The 22,288-nt window shown below is 36.1% G+C and overlaps 1 protein-coding gene across 1 annotated transcript in view; it reads right to left on the reverse strand.

The window, feature by feature from the left end:
* Positions 1–1,155: 1,155 nt before the first annotated feature.
* arhgap20b (Rho GTPase activating protein 20b) overlaps positions 1,156–22,288 on the reverse strand; it is a 34,207-nt gene continuing 13,074 nt past the window's right edge. The window contains exons 11-16 of the mRNA XM_059548526.1: positions 21,019–21,188; positions 16,545–16,706; positions 16,236–16,345; positions 14,826–15,015; positions 5,720–5,834; positions 1,156–3,324 (exon numbers count right to left, since the gene is read on the reverse strand). Of these exons, the coding sequence (XP_059404509.1) occupies positions 1,526–3,324; positions 5,720–5,834; positions 14,826–15,015; positions 16,236–16,345; positions 16,545–16,706; positions 21,019–21,188 (2,546 nt within the window). The 3' untranslated portion in view covers positions 1,156–1,525. The remainder of the gene's footprint in view (positions 3,325–5,719; positions 5,835–14,825; positions 15,016–16,235; positions 16,346–16,544; positions 16,707–21,018; positions 21,189–22,288) is intronic.

The following is a 22,288-nucleotide window of genomic DNA, read 5'->3' on the forward strand; positions in this document are numbered from 1 at the left end:
TCATTCAGTTATCCACTAATGTTATTCACTGGATCTACACTATGCATACTTGTCTCTATAAACACCTCCCACCCGCTTGTTCCTCCTTAATGTTCCTCTAATGGTCTTATCACAGCATCTTATGCAGATCACGCTGCTTGCCTTATACCATTTCCTGCCGTCTTCAATGAAGTTCCTTCTCCAGCCACCTGCTATGTTACTATAGTGATGCCAGCACTTTGTAACATCTGCCGTTTACCTTCTACCACTTAAGTACTTAAAACGTCCTACCTACCTCTAAAGTGTGATTACCATCATATTGACTTCCAATTATGCCTGAAGCACGTGCACGTGTTTTATTGTCTTTTTTAAGCAATTTTTTATGACTGACTTTATTGTTATTATTAAAAAACTGGCTTTATTGCTATGTACTCTAAATCGGGGGTTTCTGGGGACCCATGGAACATTTGATAGATTTTACTAAGTGTAAATTTTAAGGCTAACAAATTTAATGTGTATACAATTGTGATTTCTGAATTAAGAATGCAAAATGAAAAATTAAATAGTCAAATGCAGTTAATATGTTTACAAATTATTGTTATAAATGAACAAAAAAGATGCTGACTGCACAATGAATTCAGTTCAGTCTAAAAAAGTCTAGAAATGTGTATGTATTTATAAAGCAAACTGCATGGTGTGAAAAGGTGCAAGGCTTGTCTAGCTTTAAAATCACTTTTTAAGCTGCAACAATATTTCATTTAATTTCTTTTTTTTTTAATATATATATATATATATATATTTTTAGGATGAATTGAATTCAGTGTGTGGTCAGCAACGTTTTGTTGCACATGAAGCAAAAATATTTTTTACCTATTTGGAGCACACAAACAAAAAAAATAAATACTAATTATTGTTAAATATATTTATATAATTAATTTATTAAAGGGTTAATTCACTATCGATAGGATAGCCCCCCCCCCCCCCCCCCAACAAAAAAATGTCATAATTTCCTCAGCCTCATGTTGTTCCAAAATACTGTGTACGTAAAAACCCAAAAGATATTTTGAGAAATGTCTCAGCTGATTTTGTCCACATACTGAAAGTCCAGTTTTGTTTAGACTGCAATGTTCCCCAAAGCATATTTTTGCTTTGTTCTATTTTGTTTTCAGTTCTGTAATGTTAAAGTACTTATAGTTTAAACTAATTAATAAAACTCATCATACTACCAACACTGTATTTTACACTTTCTGTGCCCAGAGATTTTTTTTCCTTCATTACAAGCATAGACTAAAACCCAGCAATATGTGTTCTCCATTCACACAACTGCATTACTCCCTTCTCTCTGTGTCTCTGCAGAAGCCTTTGAAAAGACACACCCCCTGTGTGAAATCCCTGTGGAAATGTATTTCCATTTTAGGCCTGTAGCCTCTACACCATGCCCCCGCTCTCCTGCACACAAACTGCAGACTCTATACCCAAGCTCGTTTAAAAAAAAAAAAAAATTCATTGAAATTACATATGATGCATATTACATCACCAAATTTAGTTATGGTAATGGCTTGTTCTGTGCTGTCCCTCTGTTGCCAGGGAGCTTGATACAGATTGTGTGGCGAAAAGTTCCAGAGGATTTTTTAGCAGGTTTTGGATTGGCCATGCTCTGATTAGCATTGCTATGAAAGACCTTTATACTTGGGTTAACACTACAACCACTGCTAATGCTAACAGCAGGGTTAGCAGTTTCAGTAGTACAGCCAGGATGGTGCAGGTCATCAACAGCGCTCATGCTATGACTAACAGATTTGACGCTCTGAACAGTAGGACTTTTCTGTGCCATTGCTACACCGTTGCTAATATCAGTTGGGACAAAGCTAACATTAGCATTAGCACTCAAGCCTTCGTCTTTCACATCCACATCATTAGGAGAAGTACAATGTGTCCTCACCTGGACTGATGTTTGCTGCGGAGGTGTAGTAAGTAATACTAACGGAACATTATGACCATAAAACAATGTCTGGGGGATTTGTATAGATTCTCGCACTGTTCCTTTAACTTTCTGCTCTGTTTCCACCAGGATGTTTTGGGTTTGATCCGTGTCCTTTGAATGTTTTAGCATCACTCTTCCTGCAGAAGGAAAGACTGTGATTTTCATTCGGCTCACTTTCTGCCCACCCGAGGCATGAATGTTGGAGTAAGCATTTGATTGCTCCAGCTGCAACTGATTTACAGGGTTTTCTCCTTTGCTACTGGATTGTTTTTGTGTCATTTTGGGTGTGTTTGTGAGCATTTGTGTGACCTGGGATTCCTGTATTACACTGCCAATCGGATTCGCATGTGGGACTGTCCATATACTGCATGGATTCAGTGAGATCGCTTGTGAATTCATGTCAGAATTGGGCTCTATCTGACATGAGGTGGAGGAATGTAATGGATTCACACTGAACTCCATGCTGCACATAGTCTCAGCATGACACTCTGACACACATGGTCTTGTTGCCCCTTTAACCTCATGAATATCACCTAAGGACTCATTCTCGTTTCTTTCTCCATCACAGTCACAAAAAGATACTTTAAATTCATTCTCTTTCTCATCTTCCATTTCTTGAACTCTTTCTCTCCTAACTTCCTCTTCGTATGTGAAAGTACTTGTACCCTGCTTTCTGGACATTTCAGGTGTGAGAGGCCGCAGTCTCGCAGTAGTGCCAAACAGAAAAGGCCTGGACTGTGTATCTTGAGGGTTGGGAATTGGATCAGCGGAACTGAGAGACAATGTACTATCCAGTGAGCTGAGGGAAGAAGTGGTAGTTGATGACAGACTTGACATGCTGGCCAATCTCTGCGCAGGATGACGAAAGCGGGTGGGGATTTGCGGTGACTTCCAGAAAGTGTAGCGGCGGCGTCTCGTACCCATTCCAGAACTGTGTGATTGTTGTTGTGGCCTTAACCCCAAGGAACTGTGTGACTGCTCATTTCTGCTGTCTGTTACAGCTGCATCATAGCTGGATTGGCGGATAACAGGGCTATGATTTAGAGCTGGAGTTTGGGGTGTGGAAAAATACATGGAAGGCTCAGAGAGGCAACGGTCACGTGACTGGCTGAGTTCCCCAACTCCCAGCATGCTTACAGATGCACTGGAACATGATGAAATGGAATCCAGTGTTCCACAGCTGTAGGTGCCTTCTGTCGATGGCATATCAATATGAAAGGGCTGGGGTCTCCTCTTTTCTTTCAGAGAAAGTGTAGCCAGAGGGAGGATAAGAGGATGAACTTCAGGCAATAGTTGGGAAGAAACGGTGAAGTCTTGATCTGTGTCCTCCGAAGAGGAGTGCTGAAGAAGATACGAACCATCTAGAGAAGAGAGGAGTTTTGAGATACTTAACAAAACCTAATGGCTAACACTGAAGAGATCCATCTTTTCACACAGAGGACAACTGAGGATCTCACATGCAACTAATATAAAAGATTTTATATATATATATAGTTCTGACAGTGATGAACAGAGTGACAGTTTTAATGACATTATATTACATACATGTATTGCCTCATACATGCTCTAACTGAGCAATGAAAATAAATCAAACTGGTTCAGGAGTAACCTCTACGGTGCTTTAAATCCTCTAACCTTTTGGAGCAATAATCAGATGGCTGCCAAAACCACAAATACAATATTTAAGAATATTCTTGGACCCTGCTAAAGTGAGTAAATATGAACAGTGAATCAGAGATCCCTGTAGAGATTACACATCCTGCCATAAGGCTGGCAATCTGGCAACAGTGCATGAACCAAGTTTCCATGATATGGTTTGATACAAAGGCAAAGAGTGTGTCAGTCTGTCTGGAAATTGCCAAATGGCACTTGACCAATTCTGAGAGCATGAGGTAAAAAATTATAACTATTATGGCATAAGCTGCATTTTCTCCTTGTCAGTTTTCTTTAAGCATCAGTGATTGATGAGCAGGTCTGAATTGAAGAAAAGACAGAAATCCTGGAAGAATACAGATTCCTCAGGCCAAACATTAATATTTCATCCTAAATGTGTCAAAAATGCCAAAACCATACTAGAATGGCTCTGAAAGAAATTTAAGGAATTTATGAGTGTCCCACAGCACAGACATGAAATCCAGTGAAAATCTCTGATTTCACTAGAAAACCACCGGGTATGTTGCATGTATAAAGTGAAAATTATACATATTTTCTGAATGCATACCCTGATGATCCACTACATTAATTGAATGTGCATATTTGCGGTATACAACAGAGCTCACTGCGGGGCTATGCAATCCCATAATGCAGGGTTAGGCAATGTGGGTCCTGGAGTGCCGCTGTCCTGCGGAGTTTAGCTTTAACACTAATAAAACACACCTGAACAAGCTAATCAAGGTCTTCAGGATTACTAAGACTACAGACAAGTGAGGTGTTTTTTTTTCAGGGTTGGAGCTAAACTCTGCAGGACATCGGCACTCCAGGAACAACGTTGCCTACCCCTGTCTCAATGCAAAGATTCTTGACCTTCTATTTGATTAAAAATGAACAAGAAGCAATCTTATCTCACTCTCAGACCTACGGGGAAAGTTCACCCAACACAAAAGAAGATATTTAGAGATTATTATTATTATTATTTATGTTATTTTCATGTTAATTTGTCCAAACAAATGAAACTCAGTGGCATCAGAGGTAGTTTTCGACCCCTTTGATTTTTATTGTGTGGGCATAAATAGTCCTTCACAGTAGGTTCTTCTTCAAATGTTTGGAACCACACAAGGGTGAGTAAAAAATGGAAGCATTTTACTATTACTAGTCACTTTAAAATGCCAAAAGTATGCTAAGCTACATTACACATCTGAATAAATACCTGGTTATAATGCACTAATAAATTAATGCTGCCATGGTTAAAATAAATCATGTATACACATGTATTTTTTTAATTTAATTCTATTTAATGCAACTTTAATTACTCTAAGTAAACAGTATAATTTTTTGGCACACTTGTTTAATGAATTCTCCCAATAGTGCAATAGATACAGTGCAATAGACTGTATGTTGGTATTCTGTTGGTTTATTGGCATTTCAGTTATGCATGAGAGCTTAAAGGGATACTCCACCCCAAAATGAAAATGTTGTCATTAATCACTTACCCAAATGTTGTTCCAAACCCGTAAAAGCTTCGTTCCTCTTCGGAACACAATTTAAGATATTTTGGATTAAAACCGGGAGGCTTGAGACTGTCCCATAGATGGCCAAGTAAGTTACACTGTCAAGGTTCAGGAAAGTCATCGTCAAAATAGTCCATCTGCCATCAGTTACACTGTAACATTATGAAGCGACGAGAATAGAGGAGGGGAGGTAAAAAAAAAATATTCTCGTCACTTCATAACGTTTAGTTTGAAACACAGATGGCAGATGAACTATTTTGATGATGCTTTTTTTTATTATACTTTTCTGGATCTTACTCCCCCTCAAGTCATCCTATGTGTATATGTGTATACTTTCTTCTTTCAGACAAATCCAATTGGAGTTTTATTAAAAATTGCCTTTGATCTTTCAAGCTGTTAAATGGCACTCAGTGGTAGGCTTGCCACGATAGACGTTGCTATTGGTGATACCATTTACTGTTTATACCGTTTAGCTTAAGTGTATGTGTGTGGGGGAGTACTGTCAAATTGCACTGTCAAAAAAAGCTTACCTCAATAGGCATCTACATCTCAGTGACATGAAGTCCAAAGGGCAAAACTTGACAGTTACCTGCATAGTCACTTGTTTCCTGCCCTGAATTCATCTGCCTGGTGAACAGACTCTCCAGATCATCTCCAAATATGGCAGGCGTGTTTTCAATCAGGTACTGGATGAGCGTGGCGACCTGAACGACAGATGGAAAAACATGAAACATCATCAATATGGAAAACAGACACTGCTGGCCCGCAAACATAAACGCTGGATCTAGCAGCACATATATCAGACACTGTACAAACCAGCTCATGAAGTTTACGACTTGTTAAATGTTTTAAAAAGATTCATGTGTCGGAGCATGTCAGTATATATGAGGTGGACACACTGTGTATGCTAGTCGACTGCCATCTTGTTTCTGTCCAAGTTCTAAAGTGTTTAGACATTAGTTTAGATTTTTCATAGCACAGCTGTATGTGACGCCAAAGTGTGTGTGCGTCTGGCATGTGCATAGAGATCCTCACTTCTCTCAATGAAAAAAATACAATGAATCTTTTACTCCTTGAACATTTCGGATATAAATAAGCCCAAAGGAATGGAAAATTAAAGGCAATGGAATGCTCTCTAGCATTTCCAATGGAAAACTATCATTTTGAAGACACCATAGGGTTTTGTGGTGTGCTTGACTCTTTCTTTTCTTTTTTCTTTTTCAGCAAAGTAAATGCAAAAGGCATCATCGCATGTAGTCCTGGACATGGTGAACTATTCTAACTACATTAACAATTAGGTGTTCACTCAAATTGCCTGCTCTGATTCACCACACATTTGTCCGTCAACTAATTGGTTTGGATTAATTGAGTTCAGACACATTGTGAGAATGCATTGCATAAATGAACTGCCATTTTTTGGATGTTGAGATACAAAAGCATCTGCAGTCACACACATCCAATTATAGATAATTATAGATCTATCCATGACTCATCTATCTCTCCCTTCATGTTCTTTTAACGTCCCCAGGAAATCAAAATCGACAATTCTTATTTCTGTATGGAATACTGCAGTTTATTCCAAATGATTTATCTGTGTCATTATTTTCTCTAAATGAATGTGCCCTCGTAATCCTAAATTAAAAACATTACCTTCCCATCTCACATTGCAACAACATCACTTCTCTGATCATGTGTACACCGGTGCGAGAGCAGAACAATAATCCATCCCTTCTGTCAATCACATGAGATTGCAGCAATAAGCTAACAGCAATGACCCAACAATTTAATTGATTCCCGATGGACAAAAATCAAGTCCCGTCCCACCTTCTTTCCATTTCACAAGTGATCACAATTTCTGTTTCATGTTAACTTTAATTATTTAACGTAAATGTTCTATATTTTACTACTCCAGCCCTCACTGAAATTCTGTATGTAGCTGTTAATCTTCCAGACTATTAGCTGTGGTTATTGTGTGCATAAAAGCTTACATAACATGACCTTACATAGGAATCCCTATGTGAAAAAACCCAAACATAATCCCTGTCTCCAAGCATGTAAAACTCTTGTCAAATAATAGATGCACTAAAAGTTCAAATAGCTAATAAAAACATCACAATAACCCACAAGTATTCCACACAACTCGAGTCCATCCATTAATGTCTTATGAAGTGAAACCTGCATGTTTGTAATAAACAAATCCATCAAGACATTTTTATCTTCAAGCTGTTGCCTTCGGCTTCCTCTATCCATAATTTTGCTTTCACCAAATCGTCATCTAGTCTGAAAAATATTCACAGATCAAGGACCGTTTAAAAACAAAAGTTAAAAACCATTGTAAGTAAATATATTGAAGGATTTTGATGTGAAAGGACAACAGGGGATGGGCTTTTTCACTGGAGGAAAAGGTATTTTTGAAGGGTTAAAGTCACCTTGATGGATTTTCTTAATAATAATGTTTAACAACAATCAGCTTTTTGGATTCTCATTCTTATAGCACCCATTTACTATATAAATATATATAAATATATAGATATATTGGTGAGCAAGTGATATGATTTCTCCAAGTCTGCTCCAATGAATAAACTAATCTGCATCTTGGTTGGACTGAGGGAAAGTTAGTATTGTATTTTTGTGTGAACTATTCCTTTAATTGTAAAAGTTAAAGGTTCCAATAATAAAGTTTCTTGAAGAAAGTTTCTACCTATAGCTCTTACACTTTCATGGTGGTAATGTGGTATGTTATTTGCCCAAATCTGGGAATATATTACACTACATGAAAACCTCAACTTAAAGATTGCACTTTAACAAATGTCAAGAATTCAGTTCTTCATCAATTTCATTACATCTTGTGTAAGTATGGAAATTCAGACCACGTTTCTTTCTTGTGACCATAAACTTCCACAATTTTGCATGTAATATCAATGGGAATTATAATATTTACAGATGCACTTTATAAAAGTACTTCTCTGAGTGAAATGCAGAGATTTTATCACAGATGCTACTTCTCAGGCAGGTTTGAGATCTAATGAATAATGTTAATCAAATTGCACAAATAGTATCAGTGAGAGTACTGGACTCATATCAGTTTTTATATTCCAGTAAATAAGTTGCTATGGAGGCCAATGTCTAATAATTGTCATATTTAGATAACGAGGCAACACACAGTGCTATGCTTTTATACACAAGGAGGAATTTCTTCACATGCCCGAAAAGGACCTTAAATTATCGAAATTCCTCTTCAGTTACACAGCTCTGATGTCAATCATCTCAGGCTCCGCTGTGACAAAGTTGAGCTCTGCTTCCTCCCAATTTCTCCTATCTCATTTTCAATCTCTCTAAATCACAGAGATCATCACCTCAGGTCATTTCATTGGCTTCCAATATGTTGGACTCTGACTGCAGACTGCTGTGTTACCAGTGACCTACAAGCCATGATCAAGCACTGTCAGCAGCTGCCGCCAGCTGTGCATGGTTGAAATGTTTATCCTCTCTCTAAATGAAAAGCTTTTATATATAGATCAAGAAACTACTCCATCCTACGGAGCCCCGCACATTACATGCAAGAAAAAATAAATTGTGCGCACAATTTACTAATTTGTTCCCTCACTGTACAAAAATGTGCACATGATTACTATTGTGTTTTCTCGATTTCTATTTCGATCGAGTGAACGAAATAGTAAATCGAGGGAACGCAATAGTAATCGTGTGCACATTTTAGTACAGTGAGGGAACGAATTAGTAAATCGTGCGCACAATTTAGCAAATCGAGTGAACGAAATAGTAAATCGAGGGAATGCAATAGTAATCGTGTGGACGTTTTAGTACAGTGAAGGAACGAATTAGTAAATCATGCACACGATTTAGCCAACAATTTTTTCCTGCATGTCATGTGCGAGGCTCCGTACCATCCCCGTCACCCAGTCAAAAAAAATAATAATAAATAGAAATCTTGGCCAACTAAAAAGTATAAAAATGAAAAGTATGTGCGTAGTGGTTCTTAAAGCACCGACTCCAACTGCTCAGGTGTTATGAGAGCCCAGGTTGCTCTGATAGTGGCCTTCAGCTCTTCTGCATTCTTGGGTCTGGCATATCGCATCTTCCTCTTCCCAATACCCCATAGATTTTCTATGGGGTTAAGGTCATGCAAGTTTGCTGGCCAATTAAGAACAGGGATACCATGGTCCTTTAACCAGGTACTGGAAGCTTTGGCACTGTGTGCATGTGCCAAGTCCTTTTGGAAAATGAAATCTGCATCTCCATAAAGTTAATCAGCAGCAGGAAGCATGAAGTGCTCTAAAACTTCCTGGTATACGGCTGTGTTGACCTTGGACCTCAGAAAACACAGTGGACCAACACCAGCAGAAGACATTGCACCGCAAACCATCACTGACTGTGGAAACTTTACACTGGACCTCAAGCAACATGGACTGTGTGCATCTCATCTCTTCCTCCAGACTCTGGGACCCTGATATCCAAAGAAAATGCATAATTTACTTTCATCAACTAACTTTCATCCATAACGTGGACTACTCAGCAGCAGTCCAGTCCTTTTTTGAAATAAGACGCTTCTGACGCTGTTTGTTGTTCAAGAGTGGCTTGACACAAAGAATGTGACAGCTGAAACCCATGTCTTGCATACGTCTGTGCTTAGTTGTTCTTGAAGCACTGACTACAGCTGCAGTCCACTCTTTGTAAATCTCCCCCACATTTTTGAATGGGTTTTGTTTCACAATCCCCTCCAGGGTCTGGTTATCCCTATTGCTTGTACACTTTTTTCTACCACATCTTTTCCTTCCCTTCGCCTCTCTATTAATGTGCTTGGACACAGAGCTCTGTGAACAGCCAGCCTTTTTTGCAATGACCTTTTGTGTCTTGCCCTCTTTGTGCAAGGTGTCAATGGTCGTCTTTTGGACAACTGTCAAGTCAGCAGTCTTCCCCATGATTGTGTAGCTTACAGAACTAGACTGAGAGACCACTGAAAGGCTTTGCAGGTGTTTTGAGTTAATTAGCTGATTAGAGTGTGGCACCAGGTGTCTTCAATATTGAACCTTTTCACAATATTCTAATTTTCTGAGATACTGAATTTGGGATTTTCTTTAGTTTGTCAGTTATAAACATCAAAATTAAAAGAAATACACATTTGAAATATATCAGTCTGTGTGTAATGAATGAATATAATATACAAGTTTCACTTTTTGAATGGAATTAGTGAAATAAATAAACATTTTGATGATATTCTAATTATATGACCAGCACCTGTATGTCTTTCACTAACTGCTACTACACTGCCATTTGGATGTATTTTTTATGGTAAGTAAACTATAAAAATAAACTCTATATAATGTCAGGGCACTGCAAAAAAAAATTTCTTTGCTTGTTTGCTAGCTAGTAAATGTGTATGTATGTTGTGCTCAATTAAATTACTCAACGTGAAGTTCTGACTCTTCTGAGTAACCTAACTCATACATTTTGATATTAACATAACATAAAACGAGTAAAGTTAAATCCGAATTTATACATTCAAAAATATATATCAAAATGTATTTACAAACTTAAAAAAACAAACACATAACACAAGTAATACCATTTTTTAGAGCAAGGAATGCCCAACAGCCAACTTTATTTTTTATTAAAACCAAAATGAGACAATTGCAGTAAACATACCTCCTATAAATTTAAACATTTCTTAAGACCTTTAAAGCAACATAAAAGTTAAAGTAACAAAATCAAATATTTATGATCAAAACAATAAGATTTTTGTAGAGATTTGCAGTTTCAATAACCAACTCTGTTTAAATACCTTAAGAGCTGCAAAAATATTTGCCTAAAAAAAAGAATCCTCATTTCATCCTTGCATCCTCAATCTGTCCTTCAGAATCAATCTAAAAAAGAAAAATCAAGAAGTATAACAGAACGTTACGAAATGATCATTATTACTGGGTCAATATGACAAGAATCACTAACTAGTAATCACATTAATGTTATAATGAAAAAAAGTTACACACATTTAAATAAATAACAGAGTAGCCCATATGTAATGTATATTTTGCCAAATATGACATACCCATCTGTCATGGACTTTAAAAAGATAAACCAGGGCAACTGCTGTCTTGCCAGTCTTAGTTGCTTTTTGCAAAAAAGTGTAATCAAACATGTGGGGCAAGTTCTCATTTGTAACAAGTTGGTACTCTGCAAAATCAGACAAAAGAGAATTTTGTAAAACTAACCAACATCACATGATATATTAAACAAAAGATATAATGGTATAATGGGAATTATGGATCTTTCCATAAAAAGCAAGCATTTACACCGTTAGTGTTTGTGATATAAACAGTAAAAGCAAGCAAGATGTAAAAACCTGGGGCAAAATTATGTGTAAATTGAACAATATTTCAATATTATGCAAAGCACAAAATAAGTGCCCAGAGATTGACTGTAATATGAAATACGAATTAAAATGACATGCATATAATTAGCAGAAATAAAGCATTCCAAAAATAGAATCCATGAAAAAAACTTCAAAAATATGAAATAACAAATAACAACAACAAAAAAAAAGATGTACTAATTCCACTTTTAGGTGAATTTATGAATTATGTGCTCTTCTGTAACTTAGCAGGTCTGGAGACTGAAATTATCTAACTGGCCAAAAAGATTCAGCGCGGGACGAGGCAGCTAATAGGAATTCAGGATTTATATTCAAAATCTTCCTCGTGCCAAAAATCTGAATCGTACATCTGTTGATTTCAAAAATGTTATAATGTATGCTATTAAAGTAGTCGGTTCGAATTAAAGGTTGCTATTTGGCAATTACACTAAATCTGGCTATCTGATCTGCTAAACAGTAGTTAGCAACAACTAGGTCACATTTTCTCCCTGGCAACACATCGAAATATATTCTGGTCATAACTTTACATCATGCTTAAATGTCAACAGTGAGATGAAATACATAAAAACATTAACTTAAGAGTCCGTGGATTTGTAGAAATGATACTTACAGCATTCCATGAAACGAGACCAATCTGCTATCTTGAGAAGAACATGGATGATGTCAGATGCAAAATATTGCCACGCTGAAAGATTTTAAGTCGATCTAACTTTAAAGAAACAGTTCATATAAATTAAAACAACAAAATTATTAACTTAAAATTTATAAATACCAGAAAGTTCTAAATACTTACCAATGTCTATTAATTTGAACTTATTGTAATTATTTAAGTTAACAGAACTCAATACAATTAACTACTTTGAGCATTAAGGTTTACATTGTGTAATGTGGATCTATGGTGTCTATAAATTAATACACACACTTTTCCCGCAAAATTAGGGCAAACAGTCATTTACAACAGATTCTAGCTGATGTTTGACCATCAGATCACGCCATTTTAGTGAGCACTAAAAACGCAGCAGGACTTTGAGTGAAAGTGTGTCAGCCAGCCTATGACTCTCTCTCTCACACTGGCCTTGAGTCATTCATACTGAGCCCTGCATTCATGTCTGTCTCTGAACAGGATGATTTGTCAAAAACAATATGAAGCAACAAGAAAATTAGTCAGGAAAATCTGGACATGTTTTTCAATTATTTTTCAATTATTAATGCTCCTGAATTGTATTGGTCCTGAATACGAAGATGCAGTTAACAAGGAATCTCTTTTGAAATGCAAAATCTGCTCTGCTAATTTCCTGTTACAGCACTGCTGGGATTTGAGATCCAATTTATATTAAGACAGATGCTGTGATTTCACTTTGGTTTTCACAGTTTTACAAGGACATTAATATTTAATATGAAATGTCATTTTTTTTTCAAGTAATGGCACATATATCTTTTCCTTTGCATAGTACTGTAAATAAACCTAAGATGTATAAATCTCTTGGTGTGTTGCAACGTATATCGTGCCACACTATATCGTGACAATATAGTGACGTACACTAGATCCATGGAGATTCGAAGTCTTAATGATTTCCCTGCTTGCGTTTGAGTCAACATCCTGTTGATAAGACAGATCCCTTTGGTGACATCAGGAAATCTGATTTTGTTACAGTAAACTGCTAAAGTTAATAAGCAGAGCAAGTCGGCAGCCATCGGATGCATTACAATTCATTATCTAAAGGGTGGAGATTTGTAACATTTGTAGCTTTAGGCTAAAAATACAGAATAAGTCACATCATTATAAAGGTTTCTCTTGAATAATAAGCTATGCACAAAACAGTTCTGTGTGATTTACAAGTGTGTAGGTGCACTTAAAGAATAAATACATAGCTGTGTATGTGTACATAGCTGCCAAAAAATGGCAGTTCATTTATGCAGTGCATTCTCACAATGTGTCTGAACTCAATTAATCCAAACCAATTAGTTGACAGACAAATGTGTGGTGAATCAGAGCAGGCAATTTAAGTGAACACCTAATTGTTAATACATAGCAGTGTAGCTGTTTCAAAGAACAGTTCGCTATTTATGATATACTTAGCCAAGTGGCAACTGACTATGTTAAGAATACTTTTACTTACATTACATTTATTCATTTAGCTGACGCTTTTATCCAAAGCGACTTACAATTGCTATATATGTCAGAGGTCACACGCCTCTGGAGCAACTAGGGTTAAGTGTCTTGCTCAGGGACACATTGGTGTCTCACAGTGGATTCGAACCCGGGTCTCTCACACCAAAGCCATGTGTCTTATCCACTGTGCCAACACCACCCCTTTTAAAGACTTGTATGTTCATTACCAGTGAAATGTCACAGTGATGTTAGTCTTATTTCAGGTTTTCTGTCTCTATAGCTTATTTAGTTCTTGTTTCCTTATTCTTGTCATGAGTCATGATAAGAATCCAAGAACAATTTCCCTTACATAAACCATGGGGTTCAAAAGTCTGAAAGCTCACTGAAAATCAGGGATTTGAAATGTCATTTAAACCAGCAAGTAAATAAAGTAGGATTTTGACAATTTTAAACCATGAAAAATATGAATAAAACCCAAACAAACTGTAAAAGTTTTATTGTAAAATAAAATAATACTTAAGATTTCTAGATCACTATAATTAAATAAGTATTTACAGAGAACAATTCCTTGTCTTATGTGGTTAAATGATGATTCTTCCAACAACTTAAATTAGTAAATTAGTAAGATTGTTAATGTCTGGTTTCTCTGCTGATAAAAAAACAAAAAACAATTACACAGCAATGGTTCACTCCTGACATGGATCTTATATGATTCTGGCTGATGTATTTTCATTATATTGTTTGTTTAGAATGCAGCACTGCAAGGATTTATGGGGCTAGAATACAAACTGTCACTTATTGGAGTAGTATAGCACAAGCTCTAAAAGAATTGTTTTAAATTTATGATGCATTATTCTGTGTGATAATTTGCTGCCGGGGTTTATTTTATGTTCCTTATAAGTTGCCCTGAAGTATTATTGTATTGTGTCCTTTGTGTGTTTTGTTATTTTTTTTCTATTTCTTGGTATTTATGCTGTCATCCAATATTTGTAATGTTATTATTTCAAATAAAAAAAACACACATAAAAAAAAGAAACAATTTGTGAAAAATTGTGCTAATAACAATTTGTAATGACAAATTGAAATTGAATATTGAAACGGACATGCTTTATGCTATCCTATTAAAGAAATGAGAAAACATGTGAAATGATCGTAATACTAAGAATACATGTAGCCAGATTTTTGCTTGCTTACCTGCAACACACTCTGTCCCTCTTTGTCAGGACTGATTTGGGAAGACCTCCAGAGCATGTTGGGTGCAATGCAAAGGGCCAGGTTTGTTGCTGTCATCTGATTCACCTCCGAGTGAGTGTGTATCCTGTGTAACACTCCAAATAAGAGACACAGCAAGGTGACATTCTCCTCTGGCAACTGTGCAAGCAAACTAGACAAAAAGACAATAGAGCTTTAACAATGACAGGTAAATGCAACCAGACAAACAGAAAACTTAAGAAAATATGCTTAAATAATCTTTCCAGCAAATGATTATGTGCAGAAGTTCGTCTGCCCTCTCATAAATATGAAAATGCATTCCAGCTCAAATATGCACAAATACACACACAAAGATAAAACAACGGTTGTGCATAAACAAGTGAATATTAATATCACTCTCCAAGAAATAAGCAGTTGGCTTGGAATCATACATTTTCAAAAGGTAAATCAAAATATAAAACTCAGAACAGTTTTTAAATATTAATATAATATAAAACTCAGAAATATTATCACTGTTTGCCTGCAGCAAAATGCTTGAGTGGCACTTTAATAACTCAGACCAAAAACAGGAATTATACGATGAATATCTATTCAGATATTCTGAAGAATATTGCTTGTACAAACAAGTTAAAATCATATTTTTCTTCAGTACCCTGAGTTACAGTAGATGCAAACTACCTAAAGATCAGGGTAATTTTTGAAAGATTTACCACCAGCAAAACAAAGGAATCTGAATATTTAAATAATTATTTATCAACTTGAATTCTTAGATTTGCCTATTTATTATACCTTTATGTCATTTTGGAAAGTTAATTAAAAAAAATAATGTTTGTTAATAAATAAAATAAGCTCCTTTTAATGTTCCCATTAATTCACGCTAATGTACAGCTTTACAATGTGATCTATAATTTACAAAATAATTTATGCAAACTTCAATAAGAGTTGTCCATTCTGAATTCCATTGTTTTCTAGTGATGATAATATATGTATGTATATATACACACACACACACACACAAAACGTGTTCTGCAGGGGCCTCCCCAGACCACGGGGCCCCACACAATTGCATGGTTAGCGTGGTGCCTAAATAAACTACTGCTTACAAAGACACAAACTCATGTCACACACACACTCAATTTGTCATGCAATTAAAATCCTAAAAATGTTTAGCTTTTTGATTATGATTTTTATTTTGATTATGGGATATAAAAATGATTTAGATAAATAAAACATATGAATAATATTTAAAACCATTGTTTAAGATATAGATATATAACCAAAAAACATCCAGGTGTGAATGTGTTCTTAGTCTGTACACTTTATACATTGAGTGTGTGTATGTGTGAGCATACATAAGTACAGTACATAAGTATGTTTGTATTTTGTTCTTACATTCTGACTCTGTTAAGTCTGTCTTGTTGATCCTCAGTTTGTAGCACTTCCATCCAGTCCTCATATAATTCACAGCACAAAACACCACCAGGCAGTTTGCGTAAAAACTCCTACACACACATATACACACACACAATTTAATAGAGAATAAAAAAAACATACATTTTTATATAAGGCAAAGAGGAAATGCTCAATCAATTGATTATGAGAATTTAGATTGAGAATGTAGTGTTAGTGTAGGTGATGAATGATTTGTGTGCATTTTATTCAGAGCATATCACTGCTGAATTAAAATGACTGTGTTCTCACTGTAATTAGAGATGCAGAGACGAACACTGATTGTTCATGTAGTGAAATACTTTGCCCAGAATTCATTCGCTCCTTTAGGATCCTACAGTTTTTGGCATTTGCTGAACGACGGAAGATTCCTCGGGTCTCTGGACCCTCACAGAACAGCAGATACAGCAGGTCCTGTGTTAACACACACACACACACACACACACACACATATATACAATAGTTATCAAAGCCAGGGATTCCAATACTTTTTAGTCAGCCAAATCTCTTCCACTTAAAATATTTACATGGTGTTATATAGATCTGTATATATAAAAAGTCAAAAAAAAAAAAAAGTCAAAGAAAAATTACTCTCCAACTTCAAAATCGTCTGACATCGTTGTTTTACCCTGTTTGTAAAGGGCATTTTGCTTTCTTTGCACGTTCGCTTTGTAAACACTGGGTCGGAACGTACATACATCGCATGTGCATAAAATGGGATATTCTCTATGCATTGTTACATTGTTATTACATTGTATTAAAAAAATGATGTCTATGATATCTTCATACACACACTTGCCATCCATCATTTATGACTCAACCCTAGGGACTCTAAATGACGAAGCAGTATGTTTGCATTACTGATAAACACATCTCTTGAATGGGCTAAAATCAGCCAAACATCAAGATCATTTAGAATGTGCATTACGCGTCGAGAACGTGCATTGTGCTAAAGCCAGCCAGAATGGGAAAACGTATTAATGGTATGCTGTGCTCTCTATGCAAACCTCAGGAAGCCCCTGTGGTGCGACACAATCCGAATATTGAAATATGCCTCCTCCAAATTTACGGATGCCAGGATGGATTTGTGCTCTAAGCAGCCCAGCAGCAACTCGACTGGAAGTACCAGGAGTTGAGCCAACTCTTGGCAGTTTCCTCTGCATAATTGAGGTCGCTCAGGTTGAAGGTTCTCAGCAAAAAGTATTGGGGGAGAAGACAACCAGTGGCTTGCTGGTGGCAGTGGCCCACTTCCCTTCAAGGTAGGGCTCTGAATCTTTGGGAAGGCAGCAATTCACGATTCATAGGTTTTCGATTAGATTCAAGAACGATTTTTGCAAATTTAGAACGATTCAATTTGATTCGATTCACAAATTCGATTCGATTATAACGATTCGATTCTACATTCTTTAAGTGCATTCACAGGATTATGTAAATGTTTCCCCTAAATTCTTTAAATGCTTAGTCAGGGGGAAATTACACCAGCCTTTATGGTTAGAGAACCATAGGTAAAAAAAAAAAAAAACCTTTTGTCCATTGTTAAATTCTAGTTTAATGGCATATGTAAAAATGTATGTAAGTCAAGATTTTAAAAAAGAGCTTTAAGAGTATTATGTATAGGCTAACATTTTGATCGCACTAAGGGCATAGCCATCATTTCAGAAGTGACAAATGTCAAATATAATCATTTTATGTATGTATCCTATGTATTATCATAATTATTATAATTTTTTTTTTTTTTTTTTAAGGAATTCTCTTCTTTTTTTAATTACTTTTAATTAGCTGTAAGAAATCAAATACACTGCTGGACAATAATCAATCATTTGTAATCAATATTTTTTTCCTAATGGGAATTTTATGATTGTTTTATATACTAGACTAAAATTACATAGCAATTATTTTACTTTTCTGCACAGAATAAGGTAGAAAATATACTTTATAGTTTCTGTACTGTAATAAATGATGTAAATTAGCACTGCATCATTCATAAATTTTATTTATTTATTGTAGGTTTTTTTCTTAGCGTTTCATCACTTCGTTCTGCTTTTATTCAGTTTAGCTGCAGATATAGCCTGTCACGTCTATGAGAGCGAGATCACTTCTCTTTCAGTGTGAAAACATCTTCATCTAATTTTCACAGAATAAAATAGTAGCTATTTAACTTTTCCTCTCCATCAGTGAATGATTCTGAGAGAAAATGCACCCGATGTCTGTTTGCTAAAACGCTACTTTCATGCATCTGATTTTCAGATAAACCTCGTGCTCTTATTTCAAGGTCGTCATTAATGCTGTGGTTATTTTAACAGTTTTCTTCATACATTCGGTTCATCAGCATTGTTCATCAACACATTTATCATTCAATGGAACTGTGCATATGATTTAGACACTTACATCCATCTGTATATATTTTGAAAGCATTGAATCGCTATAGAAATTGCAATTCATTCGATTCTTAGCGTTTTGAATCGATTACTGTCTGAGATCGGCAATTCACGATTCAAAAATCATGTTTCAAGATCGATGCATATGAATCGTCAGGGTTTGTAATCGAGGCATCGAGAAAACGAGTGAATCGTTACACCCCTACATCAAGGGCACAAGCATTGCTACTCCAAGTCCTCAAACACATGCCATAAAGTCTGCGCAGAGCACGCAGTCAGACTCAGAAAACATAGTCTCAGCGTGTGGGTCCACTGGGTCAATGCGGCCAACACAAATTCAATAGAAGGTGCCATCGGATGAGGTGAAGAAGTTGTAGCATCTGATTTTCAGCATTGGTCTTTATTGCTTCATTCCCTAGCAGGTAAGATAAGTTGTTAAAAATTAACATTCTGCCTAAATTTTTATATCTCTTTCAATGCAAACCAGTTATTATTCCCAAGCGTTTCACTATTTGGATAGCTCTAGTTTTCTATTTATCTGGATTTTGAATGCTCCCAGTATACGAAAAGGCATCTTACCAAAAAAAACAAAGAGTTGGGTGGTTTAGCACTACCCACCTTCTTGTTTTATTATTGGGCTGCAAATGTCAGAAATATGTTATTTTGGTGTTTTTCTAATGATCAGCCCCCACTCTGGTTAAGGATTGAGGAGGCTGCATGTGATAATTCTGCACTTATGTCTCTTCTCTGTCTTCCTCTCTCTTTATCACCTTAAAATTTCCAATAATGTTATAGTTAAGAACTGTCTGAAGATCTGGTGTCAATTCAGGCAATAACATTCGCTTCATTTGAACATTTGATTTGAAGTTTTTAATTGCCATGGTCCCATTTTTTTTTTTTAGATATTTGCAATTCTGGGACTCTGTCCGTAAGCATTTTCCCGGGTTCCCCATGAGCCCACCCTCCACCGTTGTTGATAGTATTTTCAATCCAAATCCATATCAAAGTAGAGCTTTTGATCTTTACATCATACAGTACTTTATTTGCATGTCACCCCCTGGCTTCTGGTTGTCTCCAGATTACCTGGGGTAGGAATCTTAACATTGAGATAGATGCAGAGACATGGCATTTGGTTTTAAAACGTGTTCATATTTAATCTCTTCCCATGGGGGTTTACAGTGTAAAGGAGTCTACAAATGACACTGGTCCAAAAGTAAATTAGCCTTATGTTTCCAAATATTGATCCATGTTGTGACAAGTGTCATCTAGAACCAGCTAATTTAGCCCACATGTTCTGGACTTGGGCTGCTCTGTCTCTTTTTTATGAGTGTTTTTTGACTCACTTTCAGCTACCAAATCTTTTACATTTTCTCCCTCTACACTAATTGGATTGTTTGGAGTCTTGCCTTGTCATTGCCATCCCATTTCATTGAGCTGGTAGCTTTTCTCACTTTTTTAGGATGACCTTGTATTCTATTGCATTGGAAAGGTCTTCACGTCCCCTCTCACACTCTGTGGATAAAAATGGTTTATTTTTTATTAAATTAGAAAAAAATAAACACATTATTTTTATTATTTTACCTGATTTAGTTTTTTAGTTAATTTTATTACTTGATGTTGTTTTGAAAATTCAATAAATAAATCCTAATACAAATTTTTTTTTTAAAAGTTGTAGTATCTTCTGGTGCGTCTTCGACAATGACAGCGTGAAGGAGAAGATTGAGGCAATTCTTGCTCTCGCCGCATTTAAACTGCCCGCTAGCTTGTCTGTAATTGCATGCATTTTGGATAAGTAGCGACAATTGGACAGTATATTGAAATGGCGTTATCCTATAATGTTTCAGGAAACTGGAGAAGGGGAGGAGTTCCCATAGCGATTCTCACAATGTAGACAGAATGCTCGATAGGGAACTGACTTTCATTGCCGACAACCTGCCAAAGTAAAAGCTTGTAGATTTTAGGTTTGAAAATAATGAATCTTCATATAAAAACAAACATTTAATAAAAATGAAAATGTATTTTTATTTAAATACTCATTTTTATTTTAAAATATAATAGTATTATCACACTCTATTTATTATTTTGTTTATTATTTTATTTAAAAATACAAAATAAATAAAGTGCAACAATACTATTATTATAAATATACTACTACTATTAATTATTTAATTTATATAGTTATATTTTTATTCTGTCATGTTGGTTTTTATTGTCCATGAGCACTCCTCATTCATGCCACATTCACTAAGACACTAAGGTTACAGTACTTGATGAGCGCCCATGGACATTAAAACCCAACTTGACAAAATATAGTGAAACAAACAGATCCAGAGCCAGTGGAATCTTACCATTACTGACTTGGGCAGGTTTCCATCAGGACAAATTGAGGAAAGAGGCTGGCCGAATAGCTTGTGAGAGGCAGTTTGTGGGTCAGATTGGCCATCGGATTGGTTAAAGTGTCCCCTCCTCAGAGCCCAATCAATCAGAGACCTTTTCCTTTTATGTTTCTGCAAAGCACCTGTCAATGAAGCACAATTGGCAAATTCATTATTTGGAAGGCTACTGTTCTGCTAATTCCAGTTTGTTTATTTTGACAAATGGTGGTTGCATCTACTTTATTTTATGTTTGAGTAAAAAAAGAAAGAAAGAAAGAAAGAAAGAAAAGATGCACACTCTTTCAAGTAAATTTTTTTCTTTCAGCATTTTAGTGTCACTAAGACTACATTTACACGTCAATGATGTAGTCAAAAACTGAAAAATGTTTCCCTTGCATTTTTAAAAAGTTTCACATATATACGACATTGTTTTCAAAATGATTCGCGTTTACACACATCTGCAAAAATGGCCAAAACACTGTATTATGTATGCCAGGCCAGTAGTTGGCGCTGTCATCTTGTTAGTAAACAGTACCTGTAGGTAAGTGATGATTATATTTACATTTACATTTACATTTATTCATTTAGCAGACGCTTTTATCCAAAGCGACTTACAATTGCTATGTATGTCAGAGGTCGCACGCCTCTGGAGCAGCTAGGGGTTAAGTGTCTTGCTCAGGGACACATTGGTGTCTCACAGTGGATTCGAACCCGGGTCTCTCACACCAAAGACGTGTGTCTTATCCACTGCGCCAACACCACCCCCATTATATGATGTGTCTCTGCTGTTGGTTGTAATATTGGTAAAGTAAATTCACACAATTTTTGTGTATGTTTGTTAGCGCTTACCATAAAAATCGACACGTACTGTGCATATCAACATATCTAACTCGTACTACACACACACACTCATTAAGTCAGCGTTTTCAAAGATTCCCGCTTTGGGTGTTTACACTGAAAATGTTGTCGTGTAAACGGCCCCTAAGTGTCTCATGTCTCATCTATTTAGTCTGATCACATGCTCTGATGTCCTTCATTTCCCTGCAGTGTAATGGTGTGTGTAGAGGGATAAGGAGGGCATGAGTGAGTCACTCTCAAGTGTAGAAGAGATCAGAACAGGCTGAATCCTGTGTGATTATTCTGAATGGTCCTCTTAAAGCTCTTTGTCTAGTTCTGAATGCAAGGCCTCTATTATTATAACTGACCCATGCTGGCACTATTATGTACAATCAAGTGTAATATG

This window comes from Carassius carassius, chromosome 4 (assembly GCF_963082965.1).
Source record: "Carassius carassius chromosome 4, fCarCar2.1, whole genome shotgun sequence".
NCBI lineage: Eukaryota > Metazoa > Chordata > Actinopteri > Cypriniformes > Cyprinidae > Carassius > Carassius carassius.